General features: G+C 39.0%; 2 protein-coding genes across 7 annotated transcripts in view; both read left to right on the top strand.

The window, feature by feature from the left end:
• Positions 1-2,330, top strand: part of rap1gapa (RAP1 GTPase activating protein a) — an 83,806-nt gene extending 81,476 nt beyond the window's left edge. For all 6 annotated transcript variants that reach the window (XM_076277181.1, XM_076277183.1, XM_076277185.1 and 3 more), the window contains 2 exons: positions 761-808; positions 1,422-2,330. In XM_076277181.1, the coding sequence (XP_076133296.1) occupies positions 761-769 (9 nt within the window). In that variant the 3' untranslated portion in view covers positions 770-808; positions 1,422-2,330. The remainder of the gene's footprint in view (positions 1-760; positions 809-1,421) is intronic.
• Positions 2,331-15,118: 12,788 nt separating this feature from the next.
• On the top strand, positions 15,119-21,517 carry aurkaip1 (aurora kinase A interacting protein 1). Its single transcript, XM_076276627.1, has 4 exons — positions 15,119-15,214; positions 15,752-15,853; positions 15,961-16,424; positions 21,209-21,517. Exons 2-4 carry the CDS (start codon positions 15,802-15,804, stop codon positions 21,308-21,310), a joined length of 618 nt encoding a protein of 205 aa, XP_076132742.1. The 5' UTR covers positions 15,119-15,214; positions 15,752-15,801; the 3' UTR covers positions 21,311-21,517.
• The last annotated feature ends 992 nt before the right edge of the window (positions 21,518-22,509 follow it).

Genomic DNA, 22,509 nt, shown 5'->3' on the forward strand with positions numbered 1-22,509 from the left:
TGCATCATTGTTTGAAATTTGCAACGATGTGACTCAAAAACAGTCTTTAGCATAAGTGACGTCGCTCAGTCTGCCACTTGTTGTTGTCTAGCTATGTGGCATTAGCCTATCGCTCGTTTTAATTTGGGACCTTGCAGTCGGAATTGTCGTTTGTTTAGTCAAAGTCTCAAGTCCAAAGTAGCCTGGGCTATTCGAAGCGTCAGTTTATTTATTGCACATACTTTTATTTTGAGTGCTCACTACATACCCGTGTTTGTTGTCGCAAATCCGCGCAATCATTTTATGCAAGCAAACTGCATACAGGGAGTCTTTATTGTTGAGGTCAGACATGATAATCATCTTGCATTTAAACCCACAAGCGGTTCCCGAGTAATCCGTTTTTTAAATTGCGACTGACTATCATCAAAGTGAGACTTAGCTGTCAGTACACGATCCATGGGGTGGAGCTCCCCTAAAACTGGTCCCCTTGGAATTGGAAACAGTGCAGTGCAGCGATAAACGTCCTATGTAAATAAGCATATTTTGAAATATGCATACAAAAATCTTCAAAATCGAGAGTGCACACCTTTGTGCCACTCACGAGCCACATATGAAATCTGACAAACGCCACATACGCGTTTGACAAACATACGAGTCTGACAAACAGTCAGCAAGATATGCGTGCCACAGACATACAGACACACAGACGCTTCTTGCTTTATAGGTAGATCTATATTTTATATATCTGTGTATTTTTCTGTGCTCTCTCTGTCCTGTGTAGAACTGCTAGCCTCTCCCACCCGATTGCTTCATGGATGTCCTTCCACAGGTCAGCTCCCTCTCATACCCAGGCCTCTCTGTCTGTCAGGGGAGGTCTAAATATTATGTAGCTTCTTGCAGATCACATTTACTTCAATAAATGTGATGTTAGTGTGGCTCAGTTGATGCACATGCTTCTGCAGATGTTGCACCTTCTGATCTGTGCTTTATGTAGCCTCAATAACGATTGGTCAGTTGTATATTTTAATAGCCGGTCTTATGTATACCGGTCAGAGAAATTCACACTGGTTGTGGTTCTTAGATGTTCCGTTTGTGCGGTACTTTGGTCACTTTCTACTATACTTCTATTTTATAAACCAATTTGAGAGATGGATTTCAAAGATGTCATGACAATATTTCAAGGGTATGAATACAAATACTTTTGATTAGTATTCTGAGCATGATGTTTTCTGTGTTTTCTAATGCAAAGCAGGGACTAAAAAGAATGAATATAGTCCAGGTCACAATATATCTAAATGTATATGTAGCACCAGCCAGCAGGACTCTTTAGTCCAGTTACTGTAATCCTTTCAGACCTGTACTTTATTTGAATGTCAAAGAGAAAAACTATGTGGCACTAGCACTTTATTTCCCATTGAAATGCCTTTCCGCCCTCCTCACAGCATTCCCATAAGAAACACCCCCTCAAGGAGACAAGGCGCGCTCGAGTCTTTGCCGTAACCAATGACGACAACGATAATGAGGAGGATGCCAGCCAGCTGACGGCATGAGAAGCCTGGGTAGACGTGCGTGTCCCCAACCTTAACCCCCCCTCGGGGTTATCATGCGACCTTGACACCATGTGACCCTGTTTCCCCAGCCCTCAGTCGTCCCACTGGCTGAGATGGAGTGGAGAGAGAGAGACCTCATGTGCACTGTGCTTCTCTGTTTTTCGTCCTTTCCTTCAGTGGCCTGTTCATTCCATATCATACCTTTCTTTGCCTAAATCTATTTTTTTCCAGGGATTTTTTTTAAATATTTGTTTTTTGGGGTTTTTTTGGAGGGGGGTGGCTCTGTTCTTCTGAAATGCACTTCCTTCCATCCGGTCAGTCTTTGGGATTGATTCTCTCACAGTGAATATGCTGATTATTTATTGTCTGTTGTGAATTTTAATACATTGCACAGGGTATGGTGAAAGAGTGCCATTGGATTTGCCAGATGAGTATAGAAATGAGGGGAAACAGACTTTCTTACCTGAAAGACATGAAGGAAATACTGAGGTTAAACTAAGTAGAGTTCTTTTGCCAGCATTCTGCTTTCTTGAGTCAATTTTTAGAGTCAACTTTAACTCAAATACATATCTGCGATGATTATCAATGATGTGTGTTTAAAATCATGTGTGAATACAAGATCATGGTTGTTTGCGATTGACTGTAACTGGGTATGTTTTTGTCAGTAAGATCGCTGTGGCCATATGTTGATAAGCTAAATTGAAGTGTATATATCAGCAAATCGTGCTTTTCAAAATGTACATTACACTACATGCCAAATCCTAATAGTATAGCGCTAAAATAAAACTTCCTTTGTCTTTGTGTGTTACTGAATTATTCGTCATTCAAAGTAAAGACATGATGTTGCCTTAAATATATATTTAAAAAATGCAGTTCATAGATCCTTAAAACTAGGTCAAGAACAGGCTGTATATCAATCCACTTTCCCTCAGTTCACAGAGAGCTGGAGTCACTATTCAACGTTTAAGATGAAGTATACGTGAAGTGTTTCGTTCTCTGCAAAATATCAGAAGTATCGTAGTGATGTCTCGCCATGGCTTGTCACACTGATGAGGTCCTTATGACTTTTGTGATGCTGAAAATGAACCAAAGGTATATCTGGCTTTTCCTCCTTTTGTACAAAACATGAAACTATTTCACCATTCCTCTCTTGTTACACACCACAATACACGCCAGTGTTTTAACATGAACAGATCTCGTAGTGTCAGTCCAATCCTTCACATGGAGGCTTCCCTGTTTTATGTGCCATCCATTAGACAGATTATGCTAGGATTATATTAGATTTGTGTTTTAAATGTTTTTTTTTTGTTGTTGTTTTTTTGTTTGTTCCCGAAGACCTGCTACTTTTATAATGTATGCCTGTCTCCTACAGGTTTGTGAAGCTTCTAGAGATGTTGTCATGCAAAATGAGACGCTTCTAGTGTGTCACTATGTGCATGTAAGCCTTCGCCATGGCAACCAAACCTTAAACGGCCCTTCTCCACAGTTGATAGGCTGATATAAAAAAAAGAAATACCTGGTTGTCTTGCATACCAGTGATAATGTCACACCTGCCAAAATACTAATCCTGAGCAACATGTGCAATGTTATGTATGCCCTTCTGAATTACTAATTTACTTATTTCCAGTCAATGAAATGATGGTCCCACCATTTACTCAGCTGAGAAGTGATGTTGAACAGCCTCGCCATTCAAGTCATGATAGTCCCAGTAAATCCAGATTTAAAAAAAAAAAACTCCTTTGAATGTAGCAGATTAATGTATTGGTTTGTGACGGACATTATTGATTGCCCTAATGCTTTAATATTGAACTGCCTTTGTGCTTTGTATGCTTTGGTTATCGTTTGTCTCTTGTTTGGATAATGCCAGAAAATTAAATTAAATTTTGAGCTTAATGTCTCTGTATACCCAGTTGCTTTGCCTGTCAACACAAAAGGGTCGTGCATGCGGGCATGGGTGACGTAAACCAGAGGGTAACCTCAGTGATTCTGAAGTCCTCATCTATTGTAATGTCATTCACAAAAAGGGAGATGGTGAAGAAAAATAGCTTTTAAAACAGAGTATCACTGTTGTTATTATTATTATTTACTGAATTGTCATTTAATAACTATAAGATTTAGTTATCAAATTTGTCTGTGCCCTTTCATTGTGATCAACTTGTCTGTAATTTATGGATCATTGCCCTGTGTCTTGGATTAACAAAGCACAACATTCATGATTGTAAAACAGGGTATGGTCAGGATATCTAGAAAATATATGAAGCTGCCCTGCATTTACTGCTATTTGTGATTTTTTTCCCCTGTAAAATGTTGAACTGTACATAGTGCTTTTTGTATATATTGCAGACAATTAAAATAAAGAAAAGCAAGCATATGATGAAATTATTGAAGGAATGTGTTTTCATAAATGGACAATGTGCCCCAAACAACAGGAGCCTGGTTAACACCAGACCGCTGCTCAAATTTGCTAACAGGTTAGTCTGGGTTCTCCCAGGCTAAAACAACAGTTATGTCTGAACAGTCTTCAGGCATCTTATTTGAAAATGGTTTGCTTCAGAACAAAATCTTTGCATTACCCTTAAATATGCATATATTTTCAACTGTCATGGAGCATAGGCCTCATTGGCTATCACGCTGCCTGATCAGAGGTAGCCATGGAGTACATGATCTCCATATACAAGTAGCCTAGGCCAGGGGTTCCCAAACTTTTCCACGACAAGGCCCCCCAAATACCACTAGGTTCTGGCCAAGGACCCCCTTGATGTGTTACTGTATTAAACCCATCGACAATACTACGGCAAATATAAAATACATTAAGCTAATCCTAATAATTATTTTAGCCACAAGCACTTCGCGATGGAGCATACAGTGTGTACAAAATTGCATTTGGGGCTTTCTGCTATATGAGAGTTATCACTCTACTATTACTCCCAGTCATTATCATGGAAAATATAATGTACAGACATTTGACAAATTATTATAATGGCATTGTATCACAACCCTCTTAGTAATAGGTATATTTTAAATTCTTCAAATGTATTTTCTGCTTTTATTTTTCCTTCCAACTTGCTGGGGCCCCCCTGGCACCCCCTCGCGGCCCCCCAGGGGGCCCCCGGCCCCAACTTTGAAAACCACTGGCCTAGGCTATACAAGCAATTATTAAAGAGTTTCTGCTTGAATTCAAAGTATCATTCCAAATTATTCAATAGGCTACATTTAAACTATAAAATGCTCAACTGACAGCAGCACCAAACAGTTACTGAATTTGCCTATGTGTAAAGACCTAAATTACCTACTGTAGATTGTAGTATACGTTAATCACTGTAGGACAACTGAAACAACACAAAATAAATAGAGCTGTTGCTGGAAATATTTTATTCCTGTAGGCTATACTACATTACTGGTACATTTTGGAACATTATAGCTACATTAACTAATTATCTTTAATGTCTTCCAGTAGCCTATCGTATAGGTTACTGTATAGTTGGCTTGTGCATGAATATGATGATGTTTTGTAGCCTACATTTCCGTCAGTCTACAGCCCATCTTTACCATGATAATTAACCCTTCCAAGATAGAACCCTTTCAACGCTCTACTTTAAGAGACCAACCATCACTCATGCCATCGATGTTGATAGTCTAGGTCAATTTTTAAAATAAATTAACCCTGAAGGCAAATCATGTTAATTTTTGGCATACAACATGTTTAGGGGTTTTGAACGGTGCTGAATTTAAATCTTCTGTATGCCAGGCTCAAAAATGTCCCATAATGCCCTAAAATGGAGAAATACAATATGGCCGCCGCCGCCAGGTCAAAATCTAATTAATCACTTATCTTTTGTGATTGGTTCAGTTAATTTCTTTTAATCAGGGCAGCAGTTTTCAGATTAAATCGTGTGCTTACATATTGCAAAAGAGTTCTCCAATGTTTTTCTCCCTTTTGAAATTATATCAGATTAGTAAACAGAATATGCCTTTGGAACATTGGATGAATGTTTGCTGATACATGTAGATATTGCATTAAAGATCCGCCATTTCTTTCCACAACAGTCGAGAACCCTTTTGCAATTATGTAAGCACATAATGTTATCTGTAAACTGCTGCTCTGATTAAAAGAAAAATCAGAGCAGCAGTTTTCAGATTACATTATGTGCTTAGTTACATAATATCTATAGCCTATGTCTGGTCTATCTGCAAGAAGTAGACTAGCCCATCCATGGGGAATAACTTAATGAACAGCAAGCTGGTCGCGGGAATGTTTTACTGTACGGACAGGAAGTTGTCGCCTTCAGCTGTCACATTTAACATTAAAAGCCCTCCAGCCAATCCGTGTAGTAGATAGCTACCGAGTAGCTCTGGTTAGAAAGGTAGAATACCGAAGACGTTTTTCGAATACCCTCAAAATGGCCAGAAAAGGAGAACTTTCTTCAGAAACTCGACAGTCTATTCTTGTTCTGAGAAATGAAGGCTGTTCCATGCGAGAAATTGCCAAGAAACTGAAGATTTCCTACAACGGTGTGTACTGCTCCCTTCAGAGAACAGCACAAACGGGCTCTACCGAGAATAGAACGAGAAGTGGGAGGCCCCGGTGCACAACTAAGCAAGAGGACAAGTACATTAGAGTCTCTAGTTTGAGAAATAGACACCTCACAGGCCCTCAACTGGCAGATTCATTAAATGTTACGCGCAAAACGCCAGTCTCAACGTCCACAGTGAAGAGACGACTCCGTGATGCTGACCATCTAGGAAGAGTGGCAAATAAAAAGCCAGATCTGAGATTGGCCAATAAAACGAAAAGATTAAGAGGGGCAAAAGAAAAGAATGCTGGAGGGAGAGGAGGGCAACGCTCCCCTCAGCTGCAAGAATGTGCTGGAGATCCGACGACGGAAGATGAACAGCCACAAGTACAAGAAGCTGCTGAAGCGCACAGAACTCCCGAGGAGGAGAGCGAAAGAGGGCCGACTCCAAAGGAAACGGGTAGGCTGAGTGCAGCGTGTTTTCATGGCGCAGACTTTACTTTAACAGATTGTCTTGATCCGTGCCCATTCTGTGTTTTAAAGAGTAAGCAAGCTCCAGTCAAATAATCTGAAATGCTGGCGTATTGATAGATTTAGTACCAACTTGATTGTGCTAGATCAGGGTATAAACGTAGGCTAGGCCTACACTACTGGTCAAAAATGTGGGGTCACTTCATTCCACTCCACTCCATTATAGACAGAATCTACCAGCTGAGATCAGTTGCATTGTTTTTTTTGTTTTGTTTTTTAAATCAGGGCAGCAGTTTTCAGATTACATTATGTTCTTACACAACTGCAAAAGGGTTCTCGACTGTTGTAGAAAGAAATAGCTGATCTTTAATGCAGTATCTACATGTCATTGCCCATTATCAGCAACCATTCATCCAATGTTCCAAAGGCACATTCTGTTTACTAATCTGATATCATTTTAAAAGGCTAACTGAGAAAACATTGTTACATTGTTGTAAGCACATAATGCTAATCTGTTTAAACTCCAGTTAAAAGAATGGCACAGTTCTGAACTTTATGACGTCAACTGCTACATCTCAATTGTTTTTTTTAAATCAGGGCAGCAGTTTTCAGATTACATTATGTTCTTACATAATTGCAAAAAGGTTCTCCAATGGTTTCTCAGTTAGCCTTTTAAAATGATATCAGATTAGTAAACAGAATGTGCCTAATGTAATCTGAAAACTGCTGCCCTGATAAAAAAAATGCAACTGATCTCAACTGGTATTCTGTCTATAATAGAGTGGAATGGAAATTTCTGACCCCAAACATTTGACCGGTAACTAACTTTTTGGCTTGTCTGCCAATGGCAGGTTAACAAACAAAAAATTGCCGGCCAAAATATTAAAAAGATCTAAGACCTAGACCTAATCTAAATTATTATGTTGCTGCCCTGTTCTTGATTCAAGTTCCAACACTGTGGAAGACATCATGTCTTACCCCTGTCCCTAAGAAGCCACACCCTAGTGAACTTAATGACTACAGACCTGTCGCTCTTACATCACATGTGATGAAGACAATGGAGCGATTGGTCTTAGGCATGCTCAGACCCCAGGTACACCATGCACTAGACCCGTTACAGATTGCATACCAGGAGAAAGTGGGCGTGGACGATGCCATCACTTATCTTCTACACAGGACACATTCCCACCTAGACAAGGGGAAAAGTGCTGTGAGGATCATGTTCTTTGATTTCTCAAGTGCTTTTAACACCATCCAGCCCCTCAGATTGGGAGACAAACTCTTGCAGATGGGTGTGGACGCTCACCTGGTAACCTGGATTACAGATTACCTGACCGCGCGACCACAGTTCGTCAGACTGAAGAACTGTCTCTCTGAGACTGTGATCTGCAGCACCGGAGCGCCACAGGGAACTGTGCTCTCCAGTCCTGTTCACCCTGTACGTCTGACTTCTGCTACAACACCGAGTCATGCCACATGCAGAAGTTTTCTGATGATACTGCAATTGTGGGGTGTATCAGGAACGGGCAGGAGGAGGAGTACAGGAGCCTGGTGGAGGACTTTGTGTAATGGTGCAAACTCAATCATCTTCAATTTAACACTTCAAAGACCAAGGAGATGGTGGTGGATTTCCGCAGGTCTAAGCCCACTCTGTTACCAGTCCACATTGATGGGGTCAATGTGGAGGTGGTTAGCACCTACAAGTATCTGGGTCTCCACCTGGACAATAAACTGGACTGGTCAGCCAACACTGATGCACTCTACAAGAAAGGGCAGAGCAGGCTGTACTTCCTGAGGAGGCTGCGGTCCTTCAATGTGTGCAGTAAGCTCCTCAGGATGTTCTACCAGTCTGTTGTTGCCAGCGTCCTCTTCTATGCAGTAGTATGTTGGGGAGGAAGCACAAGGAAGAAGGATGCGGGGCGACTTGACAGGCTGGTAAGGAAAGCTGGCTCTGTAGTAGGAGCTGAACTGGAGTGCATCACTTCACTATCTGACAAAAGGACCCTAAACAAACTGATCAACATCTTGGACAATGAGTGTCACCCACTCCACAGCACTATTGTTAAGCAGAAGAGCCTGATCAGCTGGAGACATCGCTCACTGCCTTGCACAACTGACAGACTGAGGGCCATTGAGCTGTTCAATGCCTCACTTAAGGGAAGAGGAGAGATAGACTTCTCTGCATAGTCTGTCTGCTTCTTCACCCCCTCCATGTTTGGTACTGTCTACTAGCCACTTGTACCACTGTCTTTATGCCTCACTGTTTGCGTGCTATATTAGCACATTAGCACATATGCATAACCCCCCCTCCATGCCACAGCCGAACTGTGGCCACACTTATACATTTTCTTAAATAGTTAAATATATAGATATATAGACTTTACTTTACCTTATTTCTGCATTGTTGGACTTACTCATTTGCACTATCACCATGACCACTATCACCATTGCACTACCACCATGACACTCATTCACACAGAGCACCTTAGAGCACCTTACCATACCTTACTATGCACAGAGAATCACAGGCTCAGTCCCTGCCTCAGTCATGGCAAGCGCCTCTGATTGATTAATCACCACTATGTGGATACTGTTTTTAGAATTGATTTAGATTAAGTGTTAGTATAATTTGTATTTTTGTCATTTGTATTTTAGTATATTTGTATATTAAGTGTTAGTTAGTATAATTTGTATTTTAGTATATTTAGCATATTCTTTATCTTCTATTGTCCTTATTGCTTAGTTGTGTTTTTATATTATATACTTTAATTACTCTTTCTGCTGTTAAAGAATGTGTTTGTGTTGTATGTATGCTGCTGAGACCTTGAATTTCCCCTGGGGATCAATAAAGTATCTATCTATCTATCTATCTATCTATCTGTCTGTCTGTCTGTCTGTCTGTCTGTCTGTCTGTCTGTCTGTCTGTCTGTCTGTCTGTTCTGAGTACATTTAGAGATGCATTGGCTACTTTAGGTAGTATAGGTCTAGTCCCTCAGTATTAGGTTTATAACACAGCATTTAGTTAGATTAAGGCCAACTGCAGAACATAGGTGTGAAAACTAAAAATGTTTCCTTATCAAATCAGCTCTGCTGGTCTTCTTTCTATTACCCTTCATGACTTTTTCTTAGTTTATTGATGAAATATTGATGCCTTTGCCTTTGATCATTGCTCTTCACAGTCCCGCTTTGAGAAAGATCTTACAAGAATCTGGAAGAAAGCCGGATTGAAAAAGGCACCAGAAGGATGGACTATGTCCAAAATTTTCACCAAACAATATTAGCGTTGGAAAGGACCTCACTAGCAAACATGCAGATCATGTGGTTGTACTTGACTTGGGCGGCAGTCCCCCGTCCTCCTGTCACCCAACAAGAAGGTGGAGAGAGAGAGAGACCTCATGTGCACTGGGCTTCTCTGTTTTATGTCCTTTCCTTCAGTGGCCTGTTCATTCCATGTGGTTCCTGTCTTTGCCTTAATCTATTTTTCCAGAGATTTTCTATTTATTATTTATTATTATTATTTTTGTTTTCTTTCGGGGGGGGGGGGGGGGGCTGTTCTTCTGAAGCGCACTTCTGTCCATCCGGTCAGTCTTTGGGATTGATTCTCTCACAGTGAATATCCTGATATTTATTGTCTGTTTATTGTCTGAATTTTAATACATTGCACAGGGTATAGTGAAAGAGTGCCATTGGATTTGCAAGATGAGTATAGAAATGAGGGGAAACAGACTTTCTTAGCTGAAAGACATGAAGGAAATACTGAGGTTAAACTAAGTAGATTTATTTTGCCAGCATTCTGCTTTCTTGAGTCAACTTTTCCTCAAATACATATATGCAATGATTATCAATGATGTGTGTTTCAAATCATATGTGAATACATGTTTTTTTGCAATTGACTGTAACTGGGTATGTTTTTTGTCAGTAAGATCGCTGTGGCCATATGTTGATAAGCTAAATTGAAGTGTATATATCAGCAAATTGTGCTTTTCAAAATGTACATTACATTACATGCCATACGTACCAAATCCTTATAGTATCGTGCTAAAATAAAACTTCCTTTGTCTTTGTGTGTTACTAAATTATTCGCCATTCAAAGTAAAGACATGATGTTGCCTTAAATATATATTTAAAAAATGCAGTTTATAGATCCTTAAAACTAGGTCAAGAACAGGCTGTATATCAATCCACTTTCCCTCAGCTCACAGAGAGCTGGAGTCACTATTCAACTTTTAAGATGAAGTATACGTGAAGTGTTTCGTTCTCTGCAAAATATCAGGTATCGTAGTGATGTCTCGCCATGGCTTGTCACACTGATGAGGTCCTTAAGCAGGCCTAACATGACTTGTGATGCTGAAAATGAACCAAAGGTATATCTGGTTTTTCCTCCTTTTGTACAAAACATGACACCATTACACCATTCCTCTTTTGTTACACGCCACAACACACGCCAGATCTCTAGTGTCAGTCCAGTCCTTCACATGGAGGCTTCCCTGTTCTATGTGCCATCCATTGGAGCGAAAAAACATGTTTTTTTTTTGTTGTTTTTTGTTTGTATCCTAAAACCTGCTACTTTTATAATGTATGTGGGTCAAAGACGGATAAGGTTTTTCAAATTCTAAAAATAAGAATTTCTGTTTCAATTGTTCAAACATTAAGAATGTTGGGTATATGAAAATCCATATTAAAATTTCAAGTAATGTGATATTAGTGTTTTTTCATGAGAATGAATTGGTTGCGGCCTTAAAAAATGTCATGTGGTGCGACCATAGATCATCTTAAAATTAAATGTATTTCCTTAACATGCTTAAAAGTTTGTTTACAAGTTCTTAATAATATGAGCTGTTTAGAAACAAAGTGTTTACATTTCTTTTTGTGAATATTGGACTGATATTTTTGTTCTATACTGTCATTGTCACCTTATAAAATATATTTAGAACCCTTATTTTTCCTGTAAGTTTTATAAAACTGATGGAAAAGTCTGAAAAATAGCATTGACTTAAACATACTATATGACTGATTAATAATTTAACCACAGACATTTTATTTTTCATTTTGAATTTAACACAGTAATTGATATTATTGGTTGCGCCACATGATGAGTGGTCGCACCAAATGACTCAAGGATCTAATATTGTTAAAAATATAAGTAGAGAGATCAATAAACTGTTATATTTTCATTTCATGAGGGTAATATAGTGCTTGCAAAGCAAAAAAATAAAAGTTTTACACAAAGTAAAAGATTTTTAAGTTGCTAATGATGTTGAACATGTCCATATATTGGTAAAGGTATAAAAAGATAAGCTTTGTGAGGGCATTTGAAATATAAGTTAGAAGGTGATGAAAACAAACACACATAGAAAGAAACAAATAAGTGTAGACAGCTTAAGGGAGAAAAGGAGGTAAAAGCGTGTGAGTGATCGAGGGGATAAACAGAAGAAATTCAGGACGTAAAGTGAATGGGATTTAGCAGATGATTTTAAGAGATGGGGCAGGAGAAGATATTAAGATAGACAAAAGTGCATGGTTGGATGGAAAGGAAGAGATAATAAAAGATAAAGAAATTAAAAGATAGACAGACAGCAGACTAACAATGGCAGAATGAAAGCTTTTTTGAGTAAAAGAGTGAGACATAGAAGTTAGGCAGACAGATGATGGATAAAGATAGATAGATAGATAGTATGATAGATAGGTAGTGTGATAGTGTGATAGATAGCATGATTGTGTGATAGATAGTGATCTGTGATTGATAGTGTGTTAGTGGGATAGTTAGCGTGATAGATATATTGTGATAGATACAGCGATGAAGAGAGTAATAGGCCTAGTGTTTAACAGATAGAGATAGAGAGTGAGTGTGTGTATGTGTGTGTGTGTGAGAGAGAGAGATTGTGTGTGTGTGTGTGAGAGAGAGAGAGAGCGAGAGAGAAAGTGATACAGAAATTAAATGGGGAAGTTTTCAGAGCAAACCAACTTCAACAAAAAAAGATTAAACAAATTTGATGATGTTGCCCAATCATCACTAATAATATAACAAATAAAAACAATAAAATAATGTGAAACAAAACAAAAATAATGGTAATAAAATCCTATATTACAGTGTTAACGCCCCTCACCCCCACATACATAGTGATAGCCTATTTTTATGATGTTGATAATAAGTGAAATATATCTTTCTTGCTTAACAGAACACAGTGGGAGGGATAAATTATTAATAAATGTACATTTACCAAAGTAAACTTACATGTAAAATGATTTTTATTTACATTTTTGTCATTATAATGTACCAAGAGTAAATGTAAAAAAAAATTTGGTCTCACCACATGACATTTTCAACTTGAGATCAAATTTACAGGCACAGAATTGACCACCTACTCATAACAAACTTGATTCCTCTAAAAGGTCACTATTTCATTTCTAATCAAAAAATAAATTTGAACAAATAAATTAATATTCATTGTATTGTTGAGGTCATACCTCATGACGTCCAAATTTGGCAACTTCTTGCCAGCTGTTATTTAAGCTATGTTTTTCCAAATATAAGAGATAATTACAAACTTGTTTGCTGCCCCAATGGGTGCCTGGCAAACTAGTTTATGAATGCAACTTAAGATCTTTGAATTAATTTTAAAATAAAAGTCTCAAAATGGCAGTTTCTTGATGGTTGCACCAGATGATATTTGATTAAGTTGACATCTTCGGACAAAGTTTGTTTGTATAATAGGATGGAAATAAAAATAAAAAATGCTGTGTCATTTTCTACAGAGCTACAAAAAACTTTTGAAAAAATGCTAGATAGAGCAGAAAGCACATTTGAATAGATTCAGTGTAATTTTAAAGAAGATTCCCAAACAGCAGTCATGGTCGGACAGTCGCACCACATGATATTTTGATACTTCACATAAGAGAAAAATTTAACATACCTTCAAAAGGTAAAGTGGTTACAAATATGGGAATGCTCCCACATATATATGGTTTGTCTTCAGGCATTCAAACCTTTTATAAACTTAAAAAATGCTGTTGGACAGAAAATCTAGACATCACGTCATTGACCCATGTCTGTCTCCTACAGGTTTGTGAAGCTTCTACAGATGTCATGCAAAACGAGACGCTTCTAGTTTGTTTAGAGTTTGTCTCTTCTAGGCTTGTAAGCCTTCGCCATGGCAACCAAACCTTAAACTACCCTCCTCCACAGTTAGGCTGATATGAAAAAAGAAATAGCCTACTTGGTTGTCTTGCATACCAGTGATAATGTCACAACTGCCAAAATACTAATCCTGAGCAACATGTGCAATGTGATGCCCTTAGAGCTTATTTAACAATGAATGAATTACTCATTTATTTCCAGTCAATGAAATGATTATCCCACCATACTCATCTTAGAAGTGATGTTGAACTGCCTCGTCATTCAAGTGTCATGATAGTTCCAGTAAATCCAGATTATTAAAAAAAACTCCTTTGAATGTAGCAGATTAATGTATTGGTTTGTGACGGACATTATTGATTGCCCTAATGCTTTAATATTGAACTGCCTTTGTGCTTTGTATGCTTTGGTTATCGTTTGCCTCTTGTTTGGATAATGCCAGGAAATTAAATTTTGAGCATATAGTGTCTCAGTATACCCAGTTGCTTTGCCTGTCAACACAAAAGGGTTGTGCATGGGTGACGTAAACCAGAGGTTAACCCCTGTGATTCTGAAGTCCTCATCTATTGTAATGTCATTCACAAAAAGGGAGATGGTGAAGAAAAACAGCTTTTAAAACAGAGTATCACTGTTGTTGTTATTATTATTTACTGAATTGCCATTTAATAACTGTAAGCTTTAGTTATCAAATTTGTCTGTGCCTTTTCATGGTTATCAACTTAGATAGATAGATAGATAGATACTTTATTGATCCCCAATTCAAAACTTGTCTGTGATTTATGGATCATTGCCCTGTGTCTTGGATTAACAATGCACAAAATTCATGATTGTAAAACAGGGTATGGTCAGGATATCTAGAAAATACATGAAGCTGCCCTGCATTTACTGTCATTTGTGATTGTTTTCCTAAGATGTTGAACTGTATATAGTGTTTTTTGTATATATCGCAAATAATTAAAATAAAGAAAAGCAAGCATATGATGAAATTATTAAAGGAATGTGTTTCCCATGTAGGCCATCTCCATATATATATATATATATATATATATATACACACACACACACACACACACACACACACACACATATACATATTACAATAATTACATAACGCCTGGTCTATCTGCAAGAACTAGCTGGGCAATTCCACGGAAAATTGACTTTTTGTCACATCCACAAAAGCCAGTGAAATGCCTTGGGCCCTTGGCATTTGTATGATGTGAATGATAACATTATTTTTTTCTCATTTACATTCTTCAGCCAAAAATAGAAAATGCTCAAATTTCATGCAATCATTCACATCATACCATACCATCACATTTTATTGGCGTTATGGATGTTACAAAAAATGTAATTTTCCATGGATTTGCCCAGATACTCTAGGCTACTAGCCCATCCATGGGGAACAAGTGAATGAACAGCAAGCTGGTCGCGGGAATGTTTTACTGTACGGACAGGAAGTTGTCGCCTTCAGCCGTGTCACATCAGAGCCCGTCTGGTCACATTGAAGCCTGAAGCCCACTAGCTATCCGTGTAGTAGCTACAGAGTAGCTCTGGCTAGAAAGGTAAGAATACCGAAGACGTTTTTCATTGTAAAGAAGGTATATGTGTATTGGTTTGCTTACCTGTCATTATGTAGATGTTGTATTAATAATTACCATTAGAAATTAGTTTGTTTTATCGTGACTAACCAGCTGTAAGCAGAGCCCCTCTACGGACATTAACGTGACGTTAGCTAACAGTAGCTGCTAGTCTAGATATTTATCAATGGCTAGTAATGCTGTCTAGGTTGCGATATTAATGCTACGGCTTCCCAAATGGTCCATGATTCCAGAAAACCTCGATGATGGGTATTACGTGTTTATGTACGATAATCAAGGAAAAAATATTGTATTGGATCTGAATAACGTTAAGTTAGACAGATACCGACCAGCCTGTCTCGGCTGGTGGTGTAGACTTCGTCCTACAGTAGCTACTTCAGCTCTTTTCCCTCTAAGAATGTTCTTAATATTTCTTTCTCTCTTCTCATTTGACTTGTTTACATGTAGTTTGCCTAATTACAGATTCGATTTTCATTTCATATAGCTGTTGTTTTCCCCCAGGCCAAAGTAACATCACAGATTTGACCCATGACGTCGTGTTAAATTCCATCATGTTTCTATCCAAAGTGGCTGCACGTTTAAGTCTGGTATCCAGACTTAGTGGTATGTATTTGTTCTTTCTTTTGCACAGTTTTGTAACCCCACGTTTTAGACATAACGGATAAGGTTGATTTAGTCAAAGTGTCTCTCTCTCTCTCTCTGTCTGTTAGGTACCCTTCATCATCAGTCACAGTCCCTTAGCTGTACTCTGGGGCGCTTTCGGCCTGCACGATGCCAGTCTTTTTCCATCACACACCGGCACTTCAATTCGGCAGCAGACAATAAACTCCCTCCTAAGCTCTGGATGCCCTTAGAGCCAGAGCTGGAGGAGGTCCTAGTCCCCCGTAAGCTCGCCGTGTCGCCACTAGAGAGCTGGCTCTCCCTGCGCTACTCTCTCCCCACGCCGGAGGCGGCTCAGCCCCTGGAGGAAGGGGATGTGGTGGTGGAGGCTGTGGTTCTGCCCCCTGCCTCTTACCCTGTGTTGGAGGGAGAGGAGGGCAACGCTCCCCTCAGCTGCAAGAATGTGCTGGAGATCCGACGACGGAAGATGAACAGGCACAAGTACAAGAAGTTGCTGAAGCGCACAAAGTTCCTGAGGAGGAGAGTGAAAGAGGGCCGACTCAAAAGGAAACAGGTGGGCTGAGTGCAGCGTGTTTTCATGGTGCAGACTTTACTTTGACAGCTTTTCCAGTCAAATATGCTGAAATGCTGGCATATTGCTAAAATTAGTACCAACTTGATTGGGCTAAGATCAGGGTATAACCGTACATTTTTGGCTTGTCTGCCAATGGCAGGTAAACAGAAAAAATGGCTGACCAAAATATTAAAAAGATGTAGACCTAATCTAAATCTATGTTGCTGCCCTGTCCTTGATCTTTTTGCATTTTGAGATGCATAGGTAGGCCTAGTCCCTTGTTTCGCTTGTTTCTCCGATTTAGTCTTCCTCCACACGCTGCGACAACATGCCTGCATACGGTCAGATAATACAAATCATAATGTCTGAAGCATGACGTAACTAACGGGATAAACATGAAGAATTCCCCAAAAAATCAGACTTCATTGCACACAGTTTAAGTAAATTTATCGTCAGTTTAGCCCATGTTTCTCCAATTATACTTCTTCCTCCTATAAAACACCTGCTAGTCAGAACACTCAGATGACACCATGTTCAAAAGCTGTAACTTGCTGAACAACACTAACATTTACCCTATGGGCTCTGCGCACTAGCTTACTAGTGCTTACTAGTGCTTTAGTTGTACGAAAACGTAGGAAATACAATGTATGCGAGTCTTAAAGGAACACGCCACCCAATGTCAGTAGTAATATATGTTCTTACCTTAACTTTCACGAGTTGAGTCATACCTCTCCCGTGTCCGTACGTGCACTCAAACGCTCTGGTGCGCGGCTGGACTGTGTTAGCATGTTGCTATGCTAGCGGGCTTTGACGGCAACTAAGCGTAGAAGTAATCAAAAACATCCACGTTTTACCGACTTAAATACAGTTGCACGAGTAGTTGATAGAAATGCTACGGCCACGCAACATGAAACGTGGCGATTTTCCAAGCGAATAAACCGGAGAACTACAATGTGTGGCGCAATAGCACTTGGGAGTACTTCGACCTAGCGTAGTAGTATTGTTAACACCTAATTGTAGATCCTATCCACCACAGAGTTTAGAATCCATGCTGGATCGACCCTCAGCCTCTCCCTCCCCTCTGAGCGAGAGAGGCACACACACTAGAGATGCGCTGATGGGCTATTATTTCAACCATAACTGCATAGCAAAACTTATCATCCATCAGCCATCCATCAACACCAAAGTTTTTTGACCAATCTTCGAAACGACACCCGCCCACCATCCGCTGGTTGTTTTAATGTAGGGGGTGATGCAGCGCTGCTGACGTGAGCTTAGAAAGCCCTTGCCTGTTCTAGGAAGACTGATCCAATGCAGCAAATATATTAAAAGGCTAAAGTCGTACATTGGCTATGTTGTAGCCTATCCCCAGAATATCAGCAGCAAACTCAGTCTCTGTCTCGCAAAACAGTCTCCAAATAAAACGCACATCGGCCTGTTGCCTATACTGTGACAATATATCGTCCAAAATGCTTGATTGCATTGCATTCTCCACATTTTTAGCTACATTTTCATGTACCACATCAGCATTTTTGTTCAGTGAATCTTTTGTAAATTGCTTTACAATTACCGTCGGGCCTATAGGCCTATTGCCTGGCTTGCCTCAGCTTCGGTCACGTCCTTTTACAATTTTATCATTGTAATAAAAAACGCAATTTGCCACATAATTTCAACATGCTCCTGGCCTACTAATTAATGCCTATTGTACTGTAAAGAAAGAAATCCTTGATAAAATAACAAGTCATTCACATTATAGGCTACTTTACACACTGTTATGTCAGGGTGACTGAAAGCCTGTTCTGAAGACTCCCATTCATTTTGACTGCACGAGCGCGTCTTTTTCAGACAGACAGCGCAATTCATTTTAAAGCAATTTACAAAAGATTCACTGAACAAAAATGCTGATGTGGTACATGAAAATGTAGCTAAAAATGTGGAGAATGCAATGCAATCAAGCATTTTGGACGATATATTGTCACAGTATAGGCAACAGGCCGATGTGCGTTTTATTTGGAGACTGTTTTGCGAGACAGAGACTGAGTTTGCTGCTGATATTCTGGGGATAGGCTACAACATAGCCAATGTACGACTTTAGCCTTTTAATATATTTGCTGCATTGGATCAGTCTTCCTAGAACAGGCAAGGGCTTTCTAGCCTCACGTCAGCAGCGCTGCATCACCCATATAGCCTAGGGGAGAACCGGCACAATTGTAACACTTTTTTATTTTTCCAATTCAAACTCGATTTACACAAAGACGATAGACTTGAGAGTTGTGAAATTTGACCAGAACAGAGTCGTACATGTCTACTCCATGAAAGTTGAAACAGAATTTAAAAAAGATGTTAGGCCTATAGTTTGTCAATAATTTAACTTAACAGCCATAAAAAAGTGCGGTACAGTTGTAACAGTAGCGTCATGAATGTAACAGTGCTAAAATCGTGAATCCTATAACATATTTTAACACAAAACAGTGCTGGGTTAAACAAAGAGCATCTGTTTTCATATAAAATCAAGAAAAAAAGTCCAAATGTATGACTGTTAAAGCTAATTTATTGCATTATTGATTAGCCATTGCAGACCATATTACGGTGTTATGCTAGCTCACAATAACCTTTAAATATGCTTATTTTGGCCATATCCACTTGATAAAACCAGTAAATATAGTTGATAAACTGCTTATTTTTTACATGTCTGAAGCATTTGGTCCAACAGTGATATTTCAAGTTGCTGTGTTAACTTTAATTGGGTGATGGCGGCACAAAAATCATAATCCATAACTCGCAATGAGAATGTTCGTGCATTCGCGATAAAATCAGTTCATTTTGCCATAGAGACTGGTGTTACAACTGACCCGCACAGGTCATGTTTTTATTTTCATTTAATTGCATGTGCTGTGATTAGGCTACATAAATCAAATAGGACTCATGTTAACTTGAAACAGAGGGACTGAAGATATGAATGACATGTGATTGAAGTCCACACGCTCAAATTTCACAAAGCAAACTTAAACAAACAGTTGCGGTTAAAAATAAATAAAAAATCGCGATGCTTGAATTTTGCACCTTTTTGCTTAATATCTCTAGTCGTATTTATAGTAGACCATTCATATTTGGATGGCTGTAAGATTATACATAATTACATAATATGTGTCTGTTTACGTTTCCGTAGCTACACCATATCTTGAGAATAAAACACTGTTACATTTGTACCGCTGTTACAATTGTACCAGTTCTCCCCTACATTAAAACAACCAGCGGATGGTGGGCGGGTGCCGTTTCGAAAATTGGTCAAAAAACTTTGGTGTTGATGGATGGCTGATGGATGATAAGTTTTGCTATGCAGTTATGGTTGAAATAATAGCCCATCAGCGCATCTCTAGTGTATGTGCCTCTCTCTCGCTCAGAGGGGAGGGAGAGGCTGAGGGTCGATCCAGCATGGATTCTAAACTCTGTGGTGGATAGGATCTACAATTAGGTGTTAACAATACTACTACGCTAGGTCGAAGTACTCCCAAGTGCTATTGCGCCACACATTGTAGTTCTCCGGTTTATTCGCTTGGAAAATCGCCACGTTTCACGTTGCGTGGCCGTAGCATTTCTATCAACTACTCGTGCAACTGTATTTAAGTCGGTAAAACGTGGATGTTTTTGATTACTTCTACGCTTAGTTGCCGTCAAAGCCCGCTAGCATAGCAACATGCTAACACAGTCCAGCCGCGCACCAGAGCGTTTGAGTGCACGTACGGACACGGGAGAGGTATGACTCAACTCGTGAAAGTTAAGGTAAGAACATATATTACTACTGACATTGGGTGGCGTGTTCCTTTAATGTCCGTGGGCGGCTCTAAGGTGCACTGCTGTGCCACTCTGCTTGGCTTCAAGTCGTTATAAAAGCGATTTTAGCTTCCACGTTTTCCCTAAAATAGTCAGCCTACATGCAGTGGCTGCACAAAATAAGGACGGAAGGATTTTCGGTGGACACACTTTTTGGTACAACTGAAGTACTTCTCTAGGGTGCTTGTTGACAGCGATGTCAACAAACAGGAAACTGGTTTGCCGACTTCAAGTAAGCTAGTGCACAGAGCCCATAATAGTGATGTTAAAATGTAACAAGCACGCTTGCTTGCTCCGACTGATCCATCACCGCTGTTTTCCGCAGCAAAAAAGAAAACATCAGGTTTTGCTTGAAGTTGTACTGATGGTAGACAGTGACGGTCACAAATAGTTGCAAACTGTAGTCTATCAACGTATGTGATATAGCCAAAGTCTGTATAAACTTTCTGAAGTGGACTTATGTCAGCAACCCTCCAGTGGCAAATTACCATATTTATTTTACTCTCCAAAGCAGATTTTACTCACATTTGGCAAGCGGTAGGTGCCAATTTTAAAGCCTGTCTAAGATCTATTCATGAAATAGCCTCATTTATCAAAATCATAACTTCTAATGTTTAATTTCTGAGCTTCTAGACAATAATGCTATAGATATCAATGTCATGTTTTGACCATATTTCCAGAAAATAGAAACTTTGCTCTAAAGTGTGTCACTACAAGTCTCTCATCTGCCATTCAGTGCATGAACAATTTTGTCTGTAAAGAGATAATGCATCCCATTTTGTTTTGTTCAGTTCCATTTCCTCTAACCTCTAGTGAATGTAAAACCGGCAGGTTTTACTTATCAAATCAGCTCTGCTGGTCTTCTTTCTATTACCCTTCATGACTTTTTCATGTAATTAGTTTATTGATGAAATATTGATGCCTTTGCCTTTGATCATTGCTCTTCACAGTCCCGCTTTGAAAAAGATCTTACAAGAATCTGGAAGAAAGCCGGATTGAAAAAGGCACCAGAAGGATGGACTATGCCCAAGATTTTCACCAAACAATATTAGCGTTGGAAAGGACTTCACTGGACTTGTCAGTAAGCAAACATGCAGATCATCTGGTTGTACTTGACTTATCAGCCTCATCTTGGGACTCCTGATTTGGTTACTCCAGCCGAGACTGATGTGGAATCAGTCCAATGTGGAATGGACTGATCACTGTCTTGTGGGAACGTGCGTTGCAACAACTTAATAAAGAATATGTGAATCAACTTATTTCTGTTTGTTTTTTTGTTTTTTTTGTGTGTGTGTGTTTGTTTGCTTGCATACCAGTGGTTAAAAACAATGTGTCTATGTGTGGTTTTAGCCTCTTGTAAGCAATGTTTCTTTGTTTATCCTTTTCACTATTTCATCCAATAGAGGTCAGCAAAGTGAAGAATTCCGAAAGAGAATTGCAAGAGGTGCCACAATTCACCACTAAAGGAGGGTTTCTCTGGATATGTCAGTAATGAACATACAGCTTCTGTAGATTTGCTCTCCTGCTTTTTTTAATGTTAAAAAATACACAAGCCATTCAAGACTATTGGTTTCTTTCTATTGTGTCACTTCTTTGATATCAGGTAAGCCTGCTACCTCCAATCATATCAGCTGTGCCATTCTAAATGCAAGAAATGCCATTTACTCATGGAGCCTTTTCAGCATACATACATTATTGAGTCCTTTCCACATTCATTAAACAAAGATTAGAAGAGAGATCTAGAATCCACAGAGATGCATATCTGTGTATGCTGTCAAACAAGTAGTGAAAAACCATACCTGTTGATAACCTATGACTTTGTTGGAAAGAGGTTGAACGTGGTGGCTTGGTGTGAACCACACTCAAAAAAATATCTTGTTGGATTTAATTAAAAATGTTTTGTCAAGTGGTTCCACGAAACTGTATTAAATAACTCTAAAGATACTATATTCTTTTCAATTGACTCAAATAAATAACATTAACTGAACAAGAGTGAATAAAGTAGATGGTAAGTAATTGAATTCCTTTATTTTTATTTAGTATTCTTACATTGAACCAACTTAATATGGCTGTGTTCAACCAACTTAATGCTGTTATGTTCAATTAATTCAGCATTCTTACATTGACTCAACTTAATACTGTCCTGTTCAATCAAAGTCACATTGTTAGGTTCAATTAATTTAAGTTAAAAAGATATCTAGCACACATCCATATTAATTTAAGTTTAAGTGATACAGTTACGTGGAACCAC

The sequence above is a fragment of the Alosa pseudoharengus genome, unplaced genomic scaffold (genome assembly GCF_046254945.1).
Source record: "Alosa pseudoharengus isolate Yale_2024_CS ecotype anadromous, Long Island Sound unplaced genomic scaffold, YU_APseudo_1.1 YU_APseudo_1.1_scf_9, whole genome shotgun sequence".
Lineage (NCBI taxonomy): Eukaryota > Metazoa > Chordata > Actinopteri > Clupeiformes > Clupeidae > Alosa > Alosa pseudoharengus.

Coding starts and splice junctions, on each gene's coding strand:
- aurkaip1 (XM_076276627.1), top strand. CDS start 15,802: ATGTTTCTATCCAAAGTGGCTGCACGTTTAAGTCTGGTATCCAGACTT. Junction 15,854..15,960: donor TCTGGTATCCAGACTTAGTG/GTATGTATTTGT, acceptor TCTGTCTGTTAG/GTACCCTTCATCATCAGTCA. Junction 16,425..21,208: donor GCCGACTCAAAAGGAAACAG/GTGGGCTGAGTG, acceptor TGCTCTTCACAG/TCCCGCTTTGAAAAAGATCT.